General features: G+C 44.0%; 1 protein-coding gene across 8 annotated transcripts in view; it reads right to left on the minus strand.

Moving 5' to 3' along the window:
• The window catches only part of Slc8a3 (solute carrier family 8 member A3), a 132,701-nt gene that overhangs the window by 102,345 nt on the left and 18,308 nt on the right, over positions 1-12,048 (minus strand). For 7 of the 8 annotated variants that reach the window (XM_048798584.1, XM_048798582.1, XM_048798589.1 and 4 more), the window contains exon 2: positions 9,638-11,486. In XM_048798584.1, coding sequence (XP_048654541.1) covers positions 9,638-11,424 — 1,787 coding nt within the window. In that variant the 5' untranslated portion in view covers positions 11,425-11,486. Of the gene's footprint in view, positions 1-9,637; positions 11,487-12,048 lie in introns of those variants that run through there. The other variant, XM_048798588.1, reaches the window with a different exon arrangement.

The following is a 12,048-nucleotide window of genomic DNA, read 5'->3' on the forward strand; positions in this document are numbered from 1 at the left end:
ATTTTTTTTTTTTTTTTTTTGGCAGTACTTGTGATTGAACCCAGGGGCACTCTACAGCTGAGCTACATCCCAAGCCCCTTTTTAAATTTCTATTTTGAGACAGGGTCTTTCTAAGTTGCCCAGGCTGGCCTTAAACTTGTGATCCTCCCACCTCAGCCTCCTGAGTTGCTGGGAATACAGGTGTGTGCCACTGAGCCCGACTGATCATTTGTCTTAATAAGTCCTTCTGCATGCACTGGAGGAGAAGGTTCGTGTGGATCACCATGATGATGTCAAACTGCATCCCCAACAAAAGGCAGGAGGAGGTTTGCCTCTGTGTGACCACAATCCTCATTGGTTCCTTCTTCTATAGCAACTGTCACACATACCTGTTGTCCCCCTCAGGGACTGTGTCTCTTCTCACTGTGCTCAGCCCATAGTATGCGCTCCCCAAAGGTCTGATTTTGCACACTGAGTGGTAGACACCCTCCTACACACACACCTTCTCTACTCTCTTGTTGCTTCTGGCCCCGCAGATGTGAAGAGCTGGCTTGGGCTCTCCTGGGACAGCAGCAGAGACCTCCTGCTCTCCATTATCATCATCCCTCTAACCCCTACCCCTGGCTGCCTTCAGACACCATGGATATAGCATCAGAGAAGCCCCTTGAATCTGACCGCATGGTCCTAAGCCAGCCTCACCCCTTTCCCACACAGCAGCCACAGCAACATCTGTTGGCAGCTCCTGGAGAAGAAGCGGTACACCAAGAATCTTCTGTGGACTGGCTTGGGCAAGAGTGGGTCTGAGCCAGCAGTCAAGGGTGATGGATACAGACTTCTGGGCTGGGCATTAAGTTTATTTGACCTTTTCTGAATTCCTTGGGCTCAGTTGTCCCTGAATTAAAACGAGAGAAGCCAACTCTTGCTGTTAAGAAAGAAATGTGGGATGCACTCTGAGCTTCTTCTGCATGAAAAAAAAAAAAAAAAGGAAACTGCTGCTTTTAGCTTCATGACCTTATCCCAACGCTGACACATGTAACTTGGTAAAAAGAATGTGCAATTAGAATCAGAGGATGTATACTTCATCTTAAAAGTCCTGTGTTCTGGGGTCAATTATTTTGTATTTCTTAGATTCTGTGGACCTAAGCTGGACAAAGTGCTGATAGCAACCCCAATGTTATAACAAAATCTTTATACTTTTAAAAGTAGAAATTTATGTTTCATATAAATGTTATATCAAATGTTATAGAAAATAACAGCCTTACTATAGAAAATAGTAAGACTTCTCAAAGGTTTGAATCCAATTTTAACAAAAACTGTGCCCATTCTCTCCAGAACATTCTGATCTCCCTACAGGATTAGCCTCATGAAAACAACTTTATACAATTATGACCTAGTACTTTCAAAGCTTTTTATACCAGTTAGTTTCTCTGACAGTCAGCTCTTGGCTGTATTTATTTTACTCTTTCTTCAATGCCCCCCCAATAGATTAGATAGTATATATTCTTTCAACAGTCCACAAAGGTTAATTAAGATGTCACTTCTCTCTGCTTTGGTTAGAATTTTATTAATTCATCATGGTAACACTAGTTATCTTTTGTTATATCGTACAAGAAAAATGGAAATCATTAATTATTAGCTAATAATCTTCTAAAACACAGGTTCCCCAGGAAGGGGGAGATAATGAAAATGACCTGTAATAGGAGTGGTTTGGAAACCATTGATCTAGTTTATGAAACCCAGTAGGTTAGAAGGGGGCTCTGGAAGATTCTAATCAGATAAGAAAATTATCTGCTTCATGTCTCCAAAGGGAATTTACGTCCCTGTGGATTCATCTAGGGAATAAAGAAGGTTCTGTGTGATGTAGGATAAAGTCAGGAGTGATTCAAAGAGGTTTTTCTGGTATTAGGATTGGCCCAGGATTGGTGAGATAGTAGCTATTTCATACTGACACATCCAATGAAATAGAGCCTCCTAGTTTCTCCACTGAATGAAGTTCTTTCTACCTCTAGTCCCAACACTAGGGTTGGCAGACATTTGACCTTCCCATCTCAAGTCTCCCACTGAGCCCAGATACAGCCTCACAGATCCTCTCCACCATGTTTCCCCAGATAGTCACTACTCATTGAATGGAGCTGACACAAAAGGAGAGTCTATTTTCCACCCCAGTCCTGGGTCCTAAGATCTGGACACCTGATAGAGTCACACACAGTGAAACCTATACAGAAGAGTACTCTGACTTTAGAGAATTCCTGGGAAGGCCTCAAATTGTAGCTCCTAGGATAAAGAGGGGGTGCCCGCTGGCTCCAGCTGAGTCCAGATGACCAGCTGTCCAGCAGAGGAGGGGGAAGAGGGAGAGGCTACAGGAGAGCTATCACTCTGTCCTTGGCAGGCGTGAGAGTCAGGGAAGCGTTCTGTTTTCGTCTGGAACACAGGCTGCTCTGGAAACCCAAACCCAGGAAGAGGCTTTGAACGTGACTCAGTACCCAAATAGCACACCTGAAAATGAGAGCAGATTATCTGCTGACGCTAGTGTCCTGGAGAGGACAGACCAGCAAAGGGTAAAGGGGAAGGGATGACCCTGGTAGCCTTGAGATTCATGCCACTCAGCATCACTGTTGATCTGGGCAGAGGCCATTTTAATCCTGGCTGTGGAGTCTGTAGGCAATGTGACGTATGTGGTAGATCTGGGGCTTCTATTCTTTCAGCCTACTGTCCCAGCACAGACTACTATAAAACCAGTGCTCTATAAACCTTACATACCTGTGCAGGTTCAGAGGAGACAGGTGCCTGTGTCACCTGAGACTCCTTTCAAAAGTGACATTGCCCACCAGTGTGCTTAAGTACAACTGCTTAAATAGCTTATCATGGAATTCTCACAGCAACTTCATTTTCTATCACTCAGTTATGTAGATGAGCTGGGGTAGGGTGGGCAGAAGAAGTATTTGACAACCAACAGAGTGACCAACGCATGTCTGGCCAGTGGACTTTGATGTGACCAAATTGGAAAAAAAAAATTAGACTCCTTCTTTTGAGAATATGAGATAGAAAACTATAAAGAACTTTCCAGATAAGGGCTGAAAGCACATATGGAAAGAGAACTTGGTTTGTGAGTTAACACTACAAGCTAGACGCTAAAGGAGAAGATCACAGAGAAAAGCCAGGAGACAGAGGCCATGTGGCCCAGGAGGGAGCGCACTGGAGAGAGAAGGCAGTCCCCAGAGCTGCCTCTGTCCTCTGCGGCTTTCCGTTATCAGTCCCAGCCTGTGGTGGATCCTGGCAATAAAATCTTTCTATCTCCACAGAGTCAGGCAAATGCTTGTTGATGGAGGAAAATGGAGCGCCACTGGGAGTGGCTTGTTTCCTGGGAGATATCCATCTTCTTGGTGCTATGGTGAAGCTGGCTCTTGCTGTGCAAAGGACAGGCTTTCTTGAGGGATACTTTCCTGGCTCCTTCTTGATCACTCAAAGAAGGCCTAGATCAGACAGGGGACAGAAGGCAACCCAAATGCAGAGGCCAGTAGTGAGAAGGAAGGGAATGTTGGGAACCGGATCGTGTTAGAGGAGCAGATGTGGCCAAAGGCCTTGAGGAGGAAGGCCCTGAGTGCGGGAGGAGCGGAGACCACAGCAGACACTCTTCAGCACCTGCTGCAGCGGAGACTGTTTCCAAAAGAAAGTGAGCGCAAGAAAATAGCATATGAACAGAAAGTAAGGTACCAGCAGCAAGGGAATAAAGTAAATGAACATGAATACTTGCAGTCAGAGTCATGATTAGCCCATATGGTGGTGGTAGAGTACCTCCTGCATGAACAGAATCCAGAAAAAGAAGGTCAGAGATGGTAGTGGGGTCAGTGAAGGTCATGTGGCAAACACAAGGAGAAATTCAAAAGGTCAACAAATCAAGGCCAAAAGGTCTGGAGAAAAAATGGAATACTAAAATGGCAGTTGTAGTCATTCATAATCCATAAATTATTTTACTGTCGTATTCTGCCATATTTGGAGTATTAAGTTACTATCAAGATGCCATTTATTTTGAAAGTACCAACTCAAGAACCTGCTACAGAATTCTGTCTGGATCAAAACTCACTGGTTCTTAGGAATCCAACCCGTTGAATGGTAACTGAAAGGGTTTAGGCAAGGGCAGATGAGCTAAATTGTGCCTCTGCACGCTTACCTGCAGCTAGGGAGGGTAAGGGTGTTGGTGTCAAATCAACGGTTGATCTTAATATATGTCCATATCTAGCCATCACTAAGTTTTCAGAAAAACAAAATTTTTCATAATAACAAAATTTTCCATAATAAGTAGCTCCACTTTCAACTTTAAATTTGTCTCTACTTATGGGTAACTTCTTACTTGGGTACCCAGTAGGTGGTAGCCATAAGAATTTAATTCCTGTGAGTGGTAACTGTCATGCCTAATATTTACCTAATCTTTACCTGGTGCTTTCCTTTATAGTTATATAGCAAAATTCTCAAAGCATTTGACTCTTGCAAATGCTTCTACACTGTGCAGAATTTAAATATCAAGACCTTGTTCAATTTGCAGATCAAGAAGCTCTCTTTCTTCAACAATCAATTATATGCTATGGGCTTTCCGCCAGGACTTCAGACTAGATTATGGGAGTGAAGCTTAGTTTCTCTTTAGAAACAACAATAATAAAACAACATCCTGAATAAGTTGGAGACCACAGCTCAACCTCTGATACCTTCCTTATGAAGTTGATGGGGCATAACCAACAGAGAAGGAATGAGTATTCCTGTCTCATCCAACACATCTGGGAAGTTGATGAAGGTTAGACAACCAGGAAGCTTCTCCTCACTCACCTGCCTCACTTTGTTCAAGTGTCCCTTGCCTTCGTCTTTGTGAGTGAATAAGGAAACTTTGACCTTCAGAACCAGAGGACTCGAGGGAAAATCAAGACTTAAAACAAAAAACTTCTGTGGACTCAGTGTCTCCTTCCTGAACAGCCTCAAAGTGCACAAAGAGATTAAAAACACTCCATAATATATTATTATTCTTAGTTAAAACACTAGTCATGGGCTGAGGTTATAGCTCAGTGGTACAGCACTTGCCTAGCATGTGTGAGGCACTGGGTTCAATTCTTAGGGCCACATATAAACAAACAAATAAACAAACAAATAATAAGGGTCCACTGACAACTAATTTTAAAAAAAACCAAACCACTAGTCATATGATACTCCTTGATTTGCTCTTCTAGAGTATGTATTTTTCCTTCCACCCCTGAATTGCAATAGTCTTTCTGAAGTTAACACTGTACTGGTGAACAAAGGTAAAGTGGAGAAGTCCAAACCAATAAAGGTACATGTGCAGCAAATGCTAAAGTCCTTTCCAACGCTGACTTCCTCTCCCATCTAGCTGATATTGGACAAGTCACGTTTCCTCTCTAAATCTCAACCTCATAATTTGTCAAATGGGAGGTCAGATACCTGCCAGCTTTTCTTGATTTGGTTAGAAAATGTGCAGCACAGCCAATACTGAGTGCTTCTCTGAAGGAAGCCCATGCGATTTAATTGCAGTAGATCTTGGCATTTGCATAGCTGACATCTGTGCCTTTGACTATTCCCAGAGACCCCAAAGGTCCATGAGCTGCAATAATGGGTTATTTTGCAGAGGCGTGCTGTGAGCCTGGGATAGAAGAGCCAGTCACTTGCTTAATGAGTGAAATTACCATGCAGGCAAAACTCATATCTCCATGAGTTATAGTGACATTCACAAAAGCAGGGATTCGTCTAGATCGTGAAGATGTCAACAGTGTCACTTGCAAATGTTAAGGGCTTATTGTAACCTGGGTGTATATTAATCGTGTATACACCCCTGCTCCTCCCCCTTCACTTCTACATTCTTAATGAAGGTTACTTTACACACTACAGTGGGGTCACACACACAGCAGAACTCTTGTTCCTCTTTTATTGAATCTGCCTCAACTATGTCCTTCTTCCATGTTTAGATTGGTGTAAATACATGGATTCCCTCCTCCTGAGAGTAAAATCCTTCAGAGATGAAGAGCTAGCTTGTCTCACTCATTAATTTATCCCTTGTGCCAAGGCATGTATCCAGTACATAGCAAATATTTAATAAGTGTTTGTTGAATGACTGAGCACCTTCTATGGGGAATCACTGTGCTCAAGAGGCATTTTTTTTCCTATTTCTATTTGATACTCTTTTTCAGAGCCTTGTGCACACCAAGCAAGTACTCTCTACCAGTAAGCTATATTCCCCAGCCACCGGATTTAGTTATCACTCCCTGCCAGGATAGATATTATTCTATCATTCCAGCAAAAAAGTCTGGGATTCAGACAGGTGAAGTGAACTATTTCAAAGTTAACACAACTCCTGAGTGATGGGTTCACATCTATTTATCAGATTCCAAAGTTCATTCTTTTCTGTCCTATCATGCTGTTTAGGACAACTTTAAGAAGTAAAGCCTTTAACCAAGCAAATTAATTCAATATTATTGATGGCTCCAGTGTTACTGATAGGCCACGAGCCTGCCAATAACTTGATTCTTTCTAGAAGACTAAGGTGAAGGCAAAAGCGAAAATGCCTACCCCAAGCTTGGTAGGCAAATAAAGCTTCAGAAAGAGGGAGGGGTTAGAGAGCAAGATTGTTTCCAGTATCACGCAGCTTCTGTACAAGTATCCTGAAGGTTTCAATTTCAGTTCCCAGATTGGTATTGCAATTAGCAGGGCCTGTGTTCTTGCAAATCTGGGGTTGAAAGTTGGAACTGGAGGAAAAGCATTCATGATTCAATTAAGCAAGCCATTTGAAAAGCCACTTTCTTTCCTGGGTCTCATGGTTTGGTCAGGAACTTTATAGTTTTTCAATCCAAAGAGGGACCAGCAGCATCAGGAGCTTGTCAGAAAAGCACAATCTTAAACCCTACCCTAGACCTTCTGAATTATAATCTGTACCTTATCGAGATCCCTGGGTGATTGATAAGGACATTAGCATTTAAGAAGCATAACTCTAGAAGATATTCTAAGGTCCTTTCTGGCTCTGACCATTTATGAGTTTAGGTGAGGACTCTTCATGGTAACCAGAAAACCAACATGCTCATTAATTAGGGTTGCACAGAGATACAAGTAACCTGATCACCTTGTGACCTCTTCTGAAGAATATTGCTAATTTATCAATGTTACTATTAAGGCTGTGTTTACTGAGCACATACCATGTACCAGATATATGGTAGTTTTAATAGCCCTACAAGAGAGAGAGAGATCACCATCCTCATTTTACCCATGAGGAAATGACCTCATAGGTTAAAAAAATTTCCCCAGACCACATGGTCAAGTCAGCAGCAGCAGCAGATTTCTAACCCAGAGTACTTAGAGCCTGTGGTTCTTTTGCTACATTGTATTATCTCTCATACTAAAATTATACTTGAAGATCTCCTGGGTAGTGATTAGCAAGTTTTCATTTTTTTTTCAAGAAACCTGAAAGGATCAAACCCACAGAAAATTTTAAAAATAATGAAATGAATATATAAGAATGTAGATTTGCTCACCCAAACCTGGACTATGTGGACAAGAGGTTGACACCATTTGGAACAAATGACACCCTGAAGTAATGTTCATGGACTCATTTGCCACAATATATTATACAATCAAACATAAATAAGTTGGAGGAAGGTTTAGTCATATCCAGAGATTCTAGGTAAATAATTGATTATTACTAGAATGAGGAAATTGGGATCTAACCCTGTGATCCCTCATAAACTACACTTCCATGCCATTGGGAGATAGGTACTAAATCAGAGAAACTATGAGTTCATAGAATTAGGGCATATTCTGTAGGCTTGATGCTATTTGATGCCTGACAATAAACTCTTACATACCAACATTGCCATAAATGTGTGAAATTTCATGGAGTTTGTCTTCCCAGCAAGGGCCTGAGCTTCATTTATATGTATGAACACTCTCCCCAGAGCATATATAAATGGATAGTATTCTCTGGAAGGCACAGGTTTTTACTTATGCTAACAAATGATTATCCTTCCCAGCAAAATGACTAAACAGAGCTCTAATAAATCAATTTGTCAATGGCTATTTCCTTTCAGAAGACAATATCCCCTGCTCCATTTTTTGGCTCATGCAAATACGACCTACACAGAGCATTTGTGTCCAGGGTTCGGAAAATCCTTGAGCTGGAAGGAACTGCAAAAGAATCTGACCCTACTTCCAGGCAAGGAAAGTATCTTTATTCTCACTTTGAATAGGAGAAGGTTTAGTTCCAGAGTTACTAAATGACTTGCCAAAGTCACGTTATTAGGAAAAGATTGAGGACGGGGTAGAGTTCCCTGGGTCTTTCAGCTCATTTTCCAACAGAACCCAACCCTTTTGGAGTACTGTCTCAAGACTGGACCTGGGAAGCAGCAGTTCTACAAATACCTTTCCCTGGGGTCTATGGATCCCCCTTTTCTATGAGTTGCTTCCCTCCCTCCTAACTGTTGCATGGTTTAATTTCCCACTGAAAGTATAATTCACGGGTTCTTGGGGCAGTCTGACATCCCCCCCTTTTATTCTTCACCTCAATTCCTGCTATGGTTTATTTTTTGTGGACAGGAGCAGGAATTCAGAGACAGGTTTCCTGTTTTCTCATCTCCATCTTTCTAGGCCTCCCCAGAAGGTCCGCCCTATCAGAAAGCTGCAAATCTTAGGAAAAGCCACTCTGCTTTCTTCTTTGAAGATATCCATCTGAGAAAAGGATAGAATGACCAATCTGTGAGAAGGTTCAATGGGCAGAGACCTTAGGGTAGTCACCACAACAGAAGCATAGTACCTACAGCTTCTGAAGAACTGGATGGGGCAGTAACCAGAGGATTACTCCAGGAGAGTTCTAGCTTATGAAATGATATGAACACAGAAGATGTGCTTTCTCCCACAATTGTTAAGAGGTGTCTCTTCTCCTTCACTGCATAGCCAGAACTTGGAGCTTAGGCCTGAGACTAGAGACAGGCAGTTTGCAGGCATGGGAACTCTGCTTCTCCAAGATACCACTAATACCGAAGCCACATTGATTCATCTCACCTGGCTGGGCAAGCCTTGCTCCATAAAATTGGCTATGGACATTTAAAGAGACTCTGCCAAGTTTCAGTCAATTTTTCAATTTCCAAATTGAAGGAGAAGTGCCTGAAATCTGCCTATGCAATACAACAGCCATCACTGGGGGTTTTCCCCCCTCTTTCAGACTATTCTGATTGGGCTATTGCTGTCCCAGAAGGGTATGGGACTGGCTTCAAAGCTCATAAGTCCTTTGTATGAAAAGAGGAGGAAGGGGAGGCCCAAGCAGTTTCCTTGCTCTTGCTAGTCACAGGAATTCTCTAAAATCTGATATTGCAAAACTTCTTTCATCCTATTTCCCCCATCAGCCATCATTTTGAGTTTCAAGAAGACAAAACTTTCTGTGTCCTTAGATCCTATCACAGGATCCCTTGCCCAGAAACAAAGTGAGAAAACCAAAGGAGAATTGGGAAGCAGGACCTGTCCAGTAGTGTTGGCTGCTCCTGCACACCTGTGATGGAACCAAAGTTTGACATTAACACAAATACAAGGAAGAGTTTTGAAGGGTACAGAAGGACAGAAAGAGATGGCAAGGGAGGGCTGGGGAGGACTGGAATAGAAAAACAAAAAAAGTACTTACACTGTCTCATCATTCTTGAATTCCAGCTCCCCATACGTGTCTTCAAAGTCCTCACCACCACCCTTGGCTGTCCCTTCTACTGTCCTAAAAGGGACGACGACTGTGCCCCGGGCCCCTGATGTCCGCAGAACCTTGACTTCCATAACACCAATACTTTCACTGACATGAATGGTATCACATTCAAAAGTGAAGATGCCCGCATGATCATCGTCTAAGATAGTGACTGTGGCCACACAAGGGGACGCTAGGACAGCCCGAGGCAGAGGAAGACTGTTGAGGATGGCCGGCGGTGGCATCCCCTCCTCGGGCTGCTCCTCTTCGATGCGGACATTGCTCAGCCTCACAAAGAAGTGTTCATCCTCCTCAAAAATGTCATCGTCAATGATGCCCACAGAGAACTCCTTTTGGGTCTCTCCTGGTTTCAGAACCACAGTGCCCTCTGTGAACTCGTAGTCAGCCCCCGCGTTGGCAGAGCCGTCCTCGGTTTTGTAGTCCACATACATGGTCTTGGACATGTCTCCTCCTTTCCTGACCACTGTCAGGAGCACGGCCCCACAGTTCTCCAGGCACTGGTAGGAACAGGGGTCAAAGAAGACCTTGGAGACAAAGTCCTCGGGCTCCTCGGTGTGCACCTCGCTCATGCTGGAGCTCTTCTTGGCTTGTTCTGCGGCGTGTTTCTTCAGGATGTTGCCTGCACCGGTCATCATGCGGGTGGCTTGGATCCGGTAGAAGGCGCGGCTCTTCTGTTGGTGGGAAAGAGCATAGTAATTGGCCATCTCCACTAGCTGGTCTAAGTCCTTCTCTGGGTGTTTTTGTTTCAGATCCTTGAGAATCCGGATCATCTCCCGGAGGGACTCATCCACTTCCTTCCCTCCCAGGGGCACCAGGTTCCCATCTAAGAAGTGGGAATTCATCATTTTCCCATCCATTTCAATGCCCTTGGGGTGGTCACCCTCTGTCTCTATGATAATTCCTCGGTGTTTATCTGTGCGGTACTTTTTGTGCATATATTTATAGAAAAGCAGTCGTTTATCTGCCACCCAGGCCAGAAGGACACAGACTGGAAAGAAGAAGAGAGTGAGGAGGCCTTCCCAAACCTGGACCACACCAGGAGAGAAGACTGCCAGGATCATATAGAGCCAGATGTAGGCAAAGATACTCCAGGCAGCAGTGACAAAGAAGACCCTTAGGTGCTTGATCTTGCGTGTCTCTCCATCGGGGATCACGTAGACGCAGATGCCAATGATGATGAACATGTTGAAGGCCGCACTGCCTACAATGGTAGAAGGTCCCAGATCACCAGCAATGAACCCGTGGCCACACACCTCAATTAAAGAGAGGAGAATCTCAGGAGCAGAAGAACCGAGGGCCATAAGGGTCAGGTTGGAGACAGTTTCATTCCAGACCCGGATGGTAGTCGTGCTGGTCTCCCCATTGGGCTTTTTAATGGTCACCTCCCTCTCTTGGGAGGTGATGACTTCAATAGATGCCATGAAGCGGTCGGCAATGATGGACACCCCAAGGAACATGTATATCAGGGCCACGAAATAGACAATGACCCTGGCGATCTTGTCCCCAAGGGAAGGGTTCTCTGGATACCAGATTGGGAGGATGACGCCTTCCTTGCAGTCCGATGACCCTGAACAGGACTCATTGTTCTGCCCTGTGCTGGGCGCATCTCCTGAGCCACCAGCCTCTGCCCGAAGACCATTCAGGAAAAGCATAAAAGTAACTAGCCCAAAATGGAGGAAGGCAGAGGTGAGAGGCTGCAACCTTAACCACGCCATACACGAGACTTAGACGCTAGCTTCCACCGCAGCACCAATGGTCCTCCTGACAGGCCAGAGACCTAGGAAAGATCAGAGAGGCACGAAAAGGCATGAGGAAAAGGGGGCAGCAAGTGGCAGGCTCCCACCAACACAAACGGATGCTTCACCTCCGGAGACATATTGCACTGACATATGGGGCAGTCTCTCACTTGGAAAAATAGATGTCAATGGGAGGCACAAATAGCTGCTCTGTCCTCGGAACCATCTGGTGGGAGACTCAGTTGAAGAATGGTTTGAAATAGCCGGGAATATTGGTGATGGGAAGCTAGACAGTAACCTTGTAATCCTATCTCCCCACTGATCTAGACTCCACTTAAAATAGGGTGCCCACGACCTGAATCTTTGTACTTCTGGAGCTTTTAGCCTCATTTTCTCCGTTGTCATCATACTGAAGACTCCTGCTTTACATGGGTTTGCAAGAGTAACTACTGAACTGAATTTTCATGAGCTAGTCTCCCAACGTACAATACCTTGCTTTGAGTGTAATTGAACCCTCTTGGGTTAAAAAAAATATCCTTCCCCAAATGCAAAACTTCTGGAGACAAGCTATCATTCTGAGATTTCCTGTGAAACCAAGAAAGT

Source organism: Marmota marmota, unplaced genomic scaffold, assembly GCF_001458135.2.
Source record: "Marmota marmota marmota unplaced genomic scaffold, marMar, whole genome shotgun sequence".
NCBI lineage: Eukaryota > Metazoa > Chordata > Mammalia > Rodentia > Sciuridae > Marmota > Marmota marmota.